At 55.7% G+C, this 12,358-nt stretch overlaps 1 protein-coding gene across 1 annotated transcript; it reads left to right on the top strand.

Moving 5' to 3' along the window:
- The first annotated feature begins 469 nt into the window (after positions 1–469).
- Positions 470–10,397, top strand: ALOX15B (arachidonate 15-lipoxygenase type B). Its single transcript, XM_032616705.1, has 14 exons — positions 470–664; positions 745–967; positions 1,226–1,307; positions 4,529–4,651; positions 4,947–5,050; positions 6,338–6,510; positions 6,748–6,894; positions 6,995–7,198; positions 8,231–8,317; positions 8,694–8,863; positions 9,052–9,173; positions 9,271–9,371; positions 9,449–9,619; positions 10,032–10,397. Exons 1-14 carry the CDS (start codon positions 518–520, stop codon positions 10,209–10,211), a joined length of 2,034 nt encoding a protein of 677 aa, XP_032472596.1. The 5' UTR covers positions 470–517; the 3' UTR covers positions 10,212–10,397.
- The last annotated feature ends 1,961 nt before the right edge of the window (positions 10,398–12,358 follow it).

Genomic DNA, 12,358 nt, shown 5'->3' with positions numbered 1-12,358 from the left:
CCTGCAAAAGGGCAAAGACTGGGCCTTGCCTGGGGCCATACTCACAGCACCCAACATAATACCTGGCACAGAGCAGGTTCTCAAAATTATTCATGAATCAAATAAAATAATGAAGGCAGGCCAAGAAGACTTGTAAAAAGTGGGGAGTTGGTCCTGCCTAGGCTTTTAAAGGCTAAGGAGGCAAAGAAACTAAGAGGGGGACAAACGAACCCGTGAACTCCACTGGATCCCAACTCCCTCCGGCCCCACCCATCACTGAAATGTTCTGTTTCCCAAACCTCAGGACGCCCAGTCCCTCCCGTCTCAGAGCACCCCAACCCCCATCTGCATCCCTCCCTTCCTGCCTCTCAGCCACACCCTCTCTGCCCCGAGCCAGCGCTTGCTTTTGGGGGTGGTGATGGGCCCCGTGGGAACTGAGTTGCCTCCACAAGGCCTGGCCAGGGTGGGGCGGTGCCTGTCCCTGGGGCTGTGCAGTTGCGTCGGATGAGCCGGAGAGAGACAGACTCCAGCTGTCACCATGGCTGAGTTCAGGGTGAGGGTATCCACTGGGGAGGCCTTCGGGGCTGGCACGTGGGACGAAATGTCTGTCATCATCGTGGGGACCGAAGGAGAGACCCTGCCACTGCCCCTGGACCATTTCGGCAAAGAGTTCAGCGCGGGCGCTGTGAGTGTCGGGTGGGGGTGGGGGCGGCGGAGGAGGGAGCAGGAGAGGCGGTGCTCTAGGGTACTAAACTTGCCCCCCAGGAGGAGGACTTCGAGGTGACGTGCCCCCAGGACGTGGGCCGGGTGCTGCTGCTGCGCTTGCACAAGACTCCCCCCGCGCTGCCCCGTCCTTTCTGGCCCCTGGCCTCCGACGCCTGGTTCTGCCGCTGGGTCCAGCTCACGCCGCCCCGGGGCGCCCCCCTCCGCTTCCCCTGCTACCAGTGGCTGGAGGACCAGGGGAGCCTGGTGCTGCGGGAGGGGACAGGTGAGGGGGACACAGGAGGGAGGAGGGGGCTGGTGTGTTGGGGGGAAAGGCAAGGGGAGTGGAGAGGTGAGCCGGTGTGGCCGAGGGGGAGGGACAGGGAGTTTGGGGGAAGAGGGGGGGTGGCAGTCTGGTGTGGGAGAAACTACTTATGGGGGCAGGGGATCTGGTAAGGGGCGGCTGGAGTGGAGGGGAGAGCGGCTGGGGCCGGAGGTCAGGGGGCTTTCTCTGTCCTCCCCACCGACTCCGCTGCTCCCACAGCGAAGATTTCCTGGGAGGACCGCCACCCCACCCTCCAGCAGCAGCGCCAGGAGGAGCTGCAGGCCAGGCGGGAGATGTACAGGTGAGGAGGGGGTTACTGAGGGGAAGGCGGGTTGCCGAGGGGATGAGGGTCAGCCTCGTTCCGCTGGTGTTGACGCGGCCTGAAGTCCCTGCCTGGTCCTCTGTCCTCTCCAATCACAGCATCTCCAGGAACTCGTTAGAAATACAGTTTCTCAGACCCACCTCACAGCTACTGAATCAGATGTTGAGGGTGAGGGGCAGCAGTGTTGGTGTTTTTAACTGAGGTCTAGTTGATTTACAACGTTGTGTCCATTTCAGGTGTACAGCAGCGTGCTCTGGGTTGTTTATTTGCAGATTATATTCCACTATACGTTATTACAAGATACTGGCATCAGCTTAATAAAAATGTGCAGCATGACAGTTGTGGGTTAAGTTTTATTTGGCGCAAAATGAGGACTACAGCCCAGGAGATGGCATTTCAGAGAGCTCTGAGAAACTGCTCCACAGAGGTAGTGGGGAAAGTCAGTACCTATGTGATTTTGGTGAAGGGGGAGCTCTTGCAATCGAGCACATATTTTGTTTTGCAGAAGGTTTCTGCTAGTCACGAAGAGCAGTTGTCACCATGAAGGATTTTAGTGCTTTTCTGGATATGAGGAGATACAAGAATTGGGTTCATAAAATCATATCTATCTGAAAACCTGTTCTGCCCGTTTCTCCCAGAGCACAGAATGCCTCATTTCTGCTCGCCACCCTGAACTCCTCTGGGAGTTGAAAGTCAGCAACAGCAGCAACACATGATTTAGTCCTTGTCCTTGTAGAGGAGGATGGCAAGTACCAAATTGTAGTTGGCGCTGGATGTATAATTCCCTGTGCGATAACAGTAAATCCTTGTTGCTAACAATATTGGGTTTTTTTTTCGTTTTTTGGTTGTTTTTTGGGGGGGGCTGCGCCTGACCGGAGATCAAACCCAAGCCGCCTGCATTAGGAGCGGGGAGTCTTAACCACTGCCCCACCAGGGAAGTTCCGCTAGCAATATTGTTTTAACAAGCCTTCCAGATGACTCATGCCCACGGAAGTTTGAAACCCACTGCTTTTTTTTTTTTTTTTTTTTTTTTTTGGGGTACGCGGGCCTCTCACTGTTGTGGCCCCTCCCGTTGCGGAGCACAGGCTCCGGACGCGCAGGCTCAGTGGTCATGGCTCACAGGCCCAGCCGCTCCACGGCATGTGGGATCCTCCCGGACCGGGGCACGAACCCGCGTCCCCTGCATTGGCAGGGGACGGACTCCCAACCACCGCGCCACCAGGGAAGCCCTGAAACCCACTGCTTTTACATGCCTCACTCTTGCTGGAGTCTTTCTGGGTCGCTGGCAAGGACTTCTAAGGCAGAAAGCCAGGGACCACACGCGTGAGCAAATGTTCAAAAGGTCATGGTCTGGCCAGCTGAGCTGCTGTCTGAAGAGCGGGCTGCAGGCTTTCGCTTTAGGTCTCTGGGGGCACAGCAGCTGCAGGCTTACTTGGCTCCTGGTGATTCCACGTGTGTTGTGAATTACATCCCGGAGAAAACCATGGCGCCTAATCTGCCAGCATCAGCCCCAGGTGAGGGAACAGATGGAGGGAGCTGTGTCTGTGGAGTGGCCTTTCTTCCTTTCTTGGCAAAACAAGGACACAGGAGGAGTCAGGAGACGCAAGGCCAGCCTAGGTAGGCCTTGCCGAAAGGAGCTGTGAAATCTTAAGCAAATTAGTTAACCTTTTTGATTCTTAATTTCTTCTGCAAAAGGAACTAAGAATACCAGGCTGATTTGTGTTATTAGGAAGAACAAATGAGAAGATGGTTGAGAATGCAGCTTGTCAGCCGCAAAGCCCTGCACACGTGTGTACTGAGGTTCATAATGTCCCTCAGTTACCTCTGATCCAAGTGGCTACGCCCTCAATACTCAGAGTGAGGTCTCACGTCCACAGGGTCGGCATCACCTGGGAGCTTGTTAGAAATACAGGGTCTTGGGCCACCCACCCCAAACCTATTTGATGAGAATCTGCATTTTACCAAGATCCCTGGGGGAACTAAGTTTTTGTGCATTAAAGTTTGAGAAGCAGGGTTTGGCCACCACCTGGTGGCAGTGTACTTCAACTGCAAATTGTGTTCTGAAGTTGCCTGTTCAAACCCAAAGGCACTGACGGAATGAACCAAAGAATGAATGAGGGAGAGAATGAGAGGATGACTGGCTGGGGGTCCTCAGCTTTGCAGGGACATGATTTTACCATTTCACCTAAAGGTCTTCAGGCTGTGTTGCTTGCTGGATAAAGGGATTTAAAGAGGCTAAATCTCTTTAGGCCAGGCCAGAGTACATTTCTGGGCTCCCCCAAGCTTTGGAGGCAGAAGTGTCTCTCCACGGGATGCCTGCCAAAGGCAACTGACGCCTTCCTGTGTTCCCACCTTCAGGACAACCTCCGCTCTGTGATGCAACTGTGTTAGTCAGGAGTTTTGTGGTTGCAAGAACGATAACAGACTCCAGCTAGCAGACAGAAAAAATGGGAATGCGTCAGCAGGTCACAGAAGTGAGGGCTGGAAGCGTAGCCAGATATTACGGGCCAGAAGCCAGGGTGACTCTCCCCCTGTCTCTGGAGCCCCCTAGATGCTTCTCTCTCTGGCTTCACTTTCCTCTCTCCCTGCAGAACAGCTTTCTTTGGTTCCCAGTCCACACAGTGGAAAATGGCCTTTTTTTTTTTAATAGCAACTCCTTTATTTTTAATTATTTTTAAAAATTTATTTATTTGGTTGTGCCCGGTCTTAGTCGCGGCAGGCAGTCTTCTTAGTTGCGGCAGGCAAACTCTTAGCTGCGGCACGCACATGGGGTCTAGTTCCCTGACCAGGGATGGAAACCTGGGCCCCGTGCATTGGAAGCACGGACTCTTCACCACTTCACCACCAGGGAACTCTCCCAGTCCTGGTGTTTATGTGCTATAACCCAGATATCCAGAGAGAGATGACCTCTGGTCCAGCCCCAATCTCCAATTCCCTGAGAAGGATTCTGATTGGCCTTGCTCTGGCCAGGTGCCCAACCCTGAAACAATCAACTGACCAGGGGAGAACATGGCTGTGGGAACATGGCAGCTCTCCCTGCGGCCTTGAGGGTGGAGGGGAAGGGCAGAGCCCAGGAAGACCCCTGCTTGTGGAAGGGGGCTGGCCCTGACCAGGGCCTCCAAGGGGTCTGCCACTCCCTCTCCCTAGTCAGTGGTTTCCCTGAGGCTTCTTGCTGGCTGCCTCCCTGCTCCTCCCTCCAGCTGGAAGACTTACATCCCAGGCTGGCCTCGCTGCCTCAACGAGGAGACCATAAAAAACCTGGACCTCAACATCAAATACTCTCTGGCAAAGAACATCACCTTCTACCTGCGAGGTGGCTCTATGTGAGGATGCCCACCCTCTCCTGCCCCTGGGCCTCAGATGTACTGGTACCCCTGCCTTCTGCCCTCCCCCACTCAGCTCCCCCACCATCAGGGATGTGGGTCACACAGCCCAGCCCAGGGCACGGCCTCTGCTCACCACCTATTCCAACAAGGTGAGGATGACCTCAGGGGCAGTGACTACCACGGCCCCCCCGGAGGCTGGTTCAGGACCCCAGGATGGATAAGCTTAGCCAACGCGGACGGGTCTCCCAGGGCCTCTTGCCTCCCTCTCCCCACTTTTCACATCTTCTGGCAGGTTGGCACATCTGAAACTCAAAGGGCTGCTGGACCGCAAGGGGCTCTGGAAGAGCCTGGAGGAGATGAGAAGTGTGTTCAGCTTCCGGAAGACCCCAGCCGTGGGTGAGGGGCTCCAGCCGGGGCTCCAGACCTCTTCCCTGGGGGATCAGCTCTCCTGGCTGTCAGGAATCTCAGAAAACCAAGCGCCAGTTCACTGTGTGACCCTGGGCAGGCGCCTGACTCCCACGAGACCTTACTTTCTCCTCAGACACAGAAAAGGACGTGTCGTGGGGGCATCTCTGACCTTCTAATGCCTTGTATCCATCAGACACTTGTTGGGCTACTACACATGAGACACTCGCTTAGGGGCTGTGGACACAGTCCTTGCCCGCGCAGGGCTCCCAGTTGAGCAGACAAGTAGACATTAGGCTCAAAGGCAAATAATGAGTTTCGCTTATGAAACCTGTGCATCAGCTCCAGTGAGAGTGTGTAAAAGGGGGACCTGGCCTAGCCCAGCTAGGGAACTCTCTACAGAGGTGACTTTTATGCTGAGACCTCAAAGTGGGGCAGGTGTCAACAGCGCCAGGCATGGTGTGTGAGGGCAGAGGGTGCTTCAGGTTCGGGGCGGGAGGGCGGTCCGGTGCATGTGAAGGCCCTGAAGATGGAAGGAGTGGAGACCTTTGAGGGGAAAGATGCTGCTGTGGCCAAAGGGGATTGAGCCAGGGAAGGAAGACAGGAGGCGAAGCAGGAGAGGTGCATGGGCCCTGGGCCGTGCAGGACTGTGGAGGCCGTGGCAGGAGCTCGGGCCTTTCCTAAGTGCAGTGGGACCAGCTGCCAGCTGGGGAGTACTGTGGCCAGATGTGCCGTGGGGAGGGGGCTGTTAGGGGGCAGGAGTGCAAGCAGGAGGACCAGTTGTGAGGCTCTGGCTGTGGTCAGCAGAGGATGGAATCCTCAGCGAGGCAGTGACAGCAGAGATGGAGTGGACGTGTGGAGCAAGAGCTACTGAGGATGGAGAATCGGTGGGACTTGATGGGCGGAGGATGGGGGGAGCTGCTGAGAGGACTCCGGGCTCTGCCACCTGCAATCCAGTGGATGAAGGTGCCATTCCCGGGATGCCAGGCAATGGGCTGGGGACTGGGCTAGAGCAGGAGCCCATGTTCAGCCTCCGATATACTGTGTTTGAGTCATGGGGTTGGAGATGGCAGGTAGATGGTGGGACTGGTGGGCTGGGGACTAAGGTTTGCTGTTTGGTGAACTGAAGCCAAGGGGACAGAGGAGGTCACCCTGGGAAGTACTGCATGAGAAGAGAGGGGAGCGCAGGATGGACGCAGGAGAAACGCCACAATGGCGCTCAGGGGGAGACCCCTGGGCGCCGGGGTGACTGGTCCCATCTCCCCTGCCCCCCTGCAGAGTATGTGTTTGAGCACTGGCAGGAGGATGCCTTCTTCGCCTACCAGTTCCTGAATGGCCTCAACCCGGTCCTGATCCGCCGCTGTCGCCACCTCCCAAAGAACTTCCCTGTCACTGATGCCATGGTGGCCCTAGTGTTGGGCCCCGGGACGAGTCTGCAGGCTGAGCTGGAGGTGAGGGGCACAGGAGTCCTGGCTCTGCACGCCCCCATCTCAGTGCTTTGGGCCCATCCCCTACTGGGGAGGAATAACACTCACATTTGTTAAGGACCTACTGTGTGCTACGTGCCGGGAACACCCTCTCCCGTGCACAGTCTCCTGGCCCTGAATCCTCTCACCACCCCCATACTCCCCACCTTCTGCCTTTAGAAAGCCAGATGGCAGCCCTGGCTCCCCTTCTCTCTCCCGCAGAAAGGGTCCTTGTTCCTGGTGGATCACGGCATCCTCTCTGGCATCCGCACCAATGTCATTAATAGGAGGCCTCAGTTCTCCGCGGCCCCAATGACCCTGCTATACCAGCGCCCAGGGTGTGGGCCCCTGCTGCCCCTCGCCATCCAGGTCAGCAGCCGGGCAGGCGACAGGGCAGGGGCAGGGAGAGGTCTGACTAAATGGTTGGCAGACACTCAAGGCTGCCTCTCCTCACTGGCCTCTCCTATAGCTCAGCCAGACCCCTGGGCCCGACAGCCCCATCTTTCTGCCCAGCGACGACAAGTGGGACTGGCTGCTGGCCAAGACGTGGGTGCGCAATGCCGAGTTCTCCATCCACGAGGCCCTCACACACCTGTTACAGGTACACCTGGTGGCCGAGGTCTTCACCCTGGCTACGCTGCGCCAGCTGCCTCACTGCCACCCACTCTTCAAGGTCAGTGGCCCAGCAAGACGACCCAGACTGTGCCCCAAGCCTGCATGTCGCTGCACCTGGGCCTGCCCTTCGGGGTCCTATGCCGCCTGTCCCCACGTGGCCCTGTCCTTTCAGGCTGAGATGCTGAGCCCCCATTCTGCCTCAGCGGCATCTCCCTGCACAATTCCCCTGAGAGGCTGCTTTCCAGCAGGCCCTGAGCTAGGGTGAGGTGATGAGGACAGGCGCGAGGGAGAGGACCGCATGTGAGAGCAGGCTATGCCCCAGAGAGATTCTCTTCTTAGGGGCGCTCAAGCCAACAGCGATCACAGAAGCCCAGCTCCTAGGAAAGGAGAGACCTGGGGCTGACAGATGCCAAAGTGTGAATACGGCTTTGACCAACAGGTTTTCTGCAGATAGCTGCAGGGTGGGGAGCCCTGGGAGGGAGACCCGTGTCTCTAAGGTGGGCTCTGCTAAGCCTTCAGATGGCCCAGATTCATTTCCTCCAGGGACCTGGAGCATCTCCTCTGTAAAGATGAGGGGTCCACAGCTACTCACTTTCTGATTCTTCCTTAGACAGTCTCCTGGGTCCTGGATGCAGGCCCTACTCTGTCCTCTTCAATCCAGGCTGATTGTTTCTGACAATCTACAGCTCCCAGGGCCTGGCACTCAGACGTGGTCTCTAGGGGACCATTTCACATTGCCAGGCCCGCAGGCCCTGGTTATCACGGTGCCTTGCCTGCCTGGGGTTAGGAAATCACAGGAGGCCAGAGCTGGAGGGATTCATAGTGCTATCCAGATCAGCCCTCTCATTGGCCCAGTGATCTGATGCCCAGAGAGAGGAAAACACACGCTCAAGGTCACAGAAGAGGATGCTGGTGGACCTTAGCCCCCATCACTGGGCCTAGAGCCCTGGTCCCTATCCCAGGCTGCCCCCTTGTCCCTGTCATCTCTGTCCATGTGTGACTGACAAGACTGGGTTCCTCTATGGGGGGGCAGGTCTGGGGCCACAGAGACCCAGGCTTTGCCTAGCTCTGCCTTCTCTGGCCCTTACAGCTGCTGATCCCACACACACGGTACACACTGCACATCAACACGCTGGCCCGTGAGCTGCTCATTGCCCCCAGGAAGGTGGTGGACAGGGTAAGGACTGCTTTAGGGAGGGTGGGGATGGGATATTCCTTCAGTGTAAAGAATCTGGGGTCTTGGGCCTCCCTTGTGACGCAGTGGTTGAGAGTCCGCCTGCCGATGCAGGGAACGCGGGTTCGTGTCCCAGTCCGGGAAGATTCCACATGCCGTGGAGCGGCTGGGCCCGTGAGCCATGGCCGCTGAGCCTGCACGTCCGGAGCCTGTGCTCCGCAATGGGAGAGGCCACAACAGTGAGAGGCCCACGTACCGCAAAAAAAAAAAAAAAAAAAGAATCTGGGGTCTTGGGGTGGGAGTGGCCCTGTCTCCCCAACCACTATTACCTCCTGCTTCTGGGGCAAGGGCTGTGGTACCCAGGAGTCCCGTTTCCCAGTCCACAGGCATTGGCATTGAAGGTTTCTCTGAGCTGATACAGAGGTACATGGAACAGCTGAACTATTCCATCCTGTGTCTGCCTGAGGATATCCGGGCCCGAGGAGTTGAAGACATCCCAGGCTACTACTACCGGGATGATGGGATGCAGATCTGGGGTGCAGTGGAATGGTGAGGGGGCGAGCCCCAGAGAACTGGGGCCTTGGGGGACAGGAAGGAAGACTGGGAAGGAGAAGGAAGGCCCAGGGAGGCGTCCACCAGGAGGAGGGCCGGACATTAATAGCACTGGGACCAGGCGGGGGCACTCCTCAGAGAGGGTCGGGGTTCACAGCTGGGATGGAACCCCGTGCACCTTGCAGCTTTGTCTCCGAAATGATCGGCATCTACTACCTGAGCGATGAGTCTGTCCGCGACGACAGTGAACTCCAGGCCTGGGTGTGGGAGATCTTCTCCGAGGGCTTCCTAGGCCGGGAGAGCTCAGGTAGGGGGACCTCGGTTCTTAGGTCCTACCCTCAGGCCACTGCGGCATTGTCCTCAGGACCCTGGTAGCCCCGTTCCCAGCCCAGCTCTCCCTGCAGGTGTACCCTCCTCCCTGGGGACACGGGAAGCCCTGATACAGTATGTCACTATGGTGATATTCACCTGCTCGGCCAAGCATTCCGCTGTCGGTACAGGGCAGGTGAGAAGGGTCAATGCCAGGGTGGCGGGACGGAGGGTGCCGGGCTCCTAGCCTCACTCTGCCCTCTCGGCCTTCAGTTTGACTTCAGTGCCTGGATGCCCAACCTGCCACCTACCATGCAACTGCCACCGCCCACCTCTAAAGGCCAGGCAAGCCTGGAGAAGTTCATAGCCACCCTCCCACCAGTCAATGCCACATGTGATGTCATTATTGCCCTCTGGGCGCTGAGCAAGGAGCCTGGAGACAGAGTGAGTGTGGGGCTGGGAGCCAGACCAGGCCAGCCTTGGGGTGAGGGAGGCGACACTGTTTACTCTCCCTGACCCACACCCCACTGTGCCATCAGACCCCAGTGAGTCTTCCCAGGAGGACACAAGGGCATTGGACATCTCACAAGGAGGGTCAAATGGCCAAATGAGATGATTCAGAGTCACCCTTAGCTGCAAGGGCAACGTGTGATATGTTCCAGTGAGGCCGCCCCCTTTAAAACTCTCACTTGAGCTTTCATCCCCGAGAGCTGCCTGCCGTAATCATCACTGTTCAGGGGGAGGGGGCACGGATGAGGTTCAGTCGTAGGCTGCTTCAGGTCCCCCACGGTGGATGGCTAAGGCGGGTCCCGGCTGCAAAGCAGCCCCTTCACCCAGCCTTGTGTTTGGTTCCCAGCGGTCCCTGGGCACCTACCCGGACGAACACTTCACGGAGGTGGCCCCGTGCTGGAGCATCGCGGCCTTCCAGAGCCGCCTGGCTCAGATCTCGCGAGACATCCAGGAGAGAAACCAGGACCTGGAGCTCCCCTACACCTACCTGGACCCTCCCATCATCGAGAACAGCGTCTCCATCTAAATTCCCTGGGAAAAAGGGCCCCACATGACATCCCTTTGACCCCATAGCTCTAGGCTACCTGCCACCCAGAGAAAAGGACTCCCCAGAAAACCAGGCCCCCATATGCCCCTGCTGGGTCTGATGTAACTCATCCCCAAAACACCGCAAAACAGAAACAAAAAAAACCCCCAGAGAATAAAAACTCATTGGACGGCACCACTATGCCTTTTGAAGACTCCAAGCCTCAAAATACCTGCACACCCACAGCCCCCTGGAAGGGTACCATAGGGGGAACACAGTCCTGCCCCCAATCCCACTGACCACAGCTGACTGGACCTAATGGTCATGCGGCTCAAGGGCAGCCCTCTTCCAGACCGTCCAGCAGCATAAGGCGTGGCCCGCCTGAAAACTGCTCGAGAGGTTGATGGTGACCTATGGTCCCAACTTTAAAATGAACAACCCACTAAGAAAGGGCCATGGGAAGCAGAGCAGAAGGAAGACCTACTGCCGGGGACTTACAGGCAGTGCCCACATATGCTTTCTAAAAAATAACATACCCCGGGACTTCCCCAGTGGCTCGGTGGTTAAGAAACCACCTGCCAATGCGGGGGACATGGGTTCGAGCCCTGGTCCGGGAAGATCCCATATGTGGTGGAGCACCTAAGCCTGTGTGCCACAACTACGGGAGCCCACGTGCCCAGAGCCCGTGCTTCGCAACAAAAGAAGCCACCGCAATGAGAAGCCCATGCGCTGCAACGAAGAGTAGCCCCCGCTTGCTGCAACTAGAGAAAGCCCGTGCACAGCAAAGAAGACTGAGCACAGCCAAAAATAAATAAATAAATAAGTAAGTTTTTAATTTCAAAAATAAATAAATACTACATTAAAGAGTGATAAGTGCTGAAGAGAAGCTATAATGCAGGGAAGGATAATACAGTAAGTCCCCTACACACGAACCTTCAAGTAGCCAACTTTTAAAGATGCGAACCTGCTTTCGCATATCCAATCACCTAAGTTAGTTCCCGTGTCTGGTATATATTGTCATGTCCCTGCATCCTCTGCAAGTGGTTGTGCTTTTGTGTACTTTACTGTACAGCGCTGTATAGAGTATAGCGGTACAGTATCTTTATTTCAAGCCCAGGATGTCTGGAAGCAAGAATAGAAGCAGTGGTGATGTAGCCGGTACTGCTGAGAAGTGCCAGCTGTTGTCCTGTACTCCTGTCCTTTTCAAGGTACTGTCCTGTAAGATTTTTTTTTTTTTTTTTTTTTTTGCGGTACGTGGGCCTCTCACTGTTGTGGCCTCTCCCGTTGCGGAGCACAGGCTCCGGATGCGCAGGCTCAGCGGCCATGGCTCACGGGCCCAGCTGCTCCGCGGCATGTGGGATCTTCCCAGACCGGGGCACGAACTCGTGTCCCCTGCATCGGCAGGCGGACTCTCAACCACTGCGCCACCAGGGAAGCCCTGTCCTGTAAGATTGAAAATGCTTTCTTTATTTTTTGTTTGTTTGCTTTGTTTTGTTTGTTTATGTATTATTTGTGTGAAAAATATTATAAACCTATTACAGTACAGTACTGTACAGCCAGTTGTGTTAGTTGGGTACCTAGGCTAAATTTGCTGGAATTAGGAACAAATTGGACTTATGAACGTGCTCTCAGAACACAACTCATTAGTATGTAGGGGACTTACTGTATAAAGTATAGGGGAGCAAATTTAGATATAGAGTAGCCAGGCAAGAGCTCTTTAGAAGGGGACTTTTGAGTAAAGGTGTAAAGTGTGGTCGACTCCTTCCAACCACAGGGCCTTTGCACATACTGTTCCCTCTCCACCTCTTAGACCTGGTTAAGGTTTCCTCTTCCTTCAGATCTTAGCTTGATAATTGCTTCATCAAGAAAGACCAGGTTTAACTCTTAATGGCTCCCAGAGCACTGTAGTTAACATCTTTGATGGATATCTTTCTTTTCCACTAGATTAGACTGTCTGTAATTTGGGTTGGTTTTCTCCCCACCTCCAGGCACAGTACCTGGTAACTGGGAGATTCTCGAAACACGGGTTAGTGATGAGGACAAGATGAGGGTTGGGAACTGAATCAATGATGGGATTGGAATTAGGATGAATATTCAGTAAGGATGAGATGAGGGGTAGGAGGTGACATGAGGGCAGGGAATGCCTT

The sequence above is a fragment of the Phocoena sinus genome, chromosome 20, assembly GCF_008692025.1.
Source record: "Phocoena sinus isolate mPhoSin1 chromosome 20, mPhoSin1.pri, whole genome shotgun sequence".
NCBI lineage: Eukaryota > Metazoa > Chordata > Mammalia > Artiodactyla > Phocoenidae > Phocoena > Phocoena sinus.
This window is presented reverse-complemented; position numbering and strand designations above follow the sequence as displayed.

Excerpts from the sequence above, each read along its gene's own strand:
- ALOX15B (XM_032616705.1), top strand. The coding sequence starts at position 518 with ATGGCTGAGTTCAGGGTGAGGGTATCCACTGGGGAGGCCTTCGGGGCT. Across the intron at positions 8,318-8,693 it reads CCAGGAAGGTGGTGGACAGG|TCCACAGGCATTGGCATTGA; the intron begins GTAAGGACTGCT and ends CCCGTTTCCCAG. Across the intron at positions 9,174-9,270 it reads CCTAGGCCGGGAGAGCTCAG|GTGTACCCTCCTCCCTGGGG; the intron begins GTAGGGGGACCT and ends CTCTCCCTGCAG.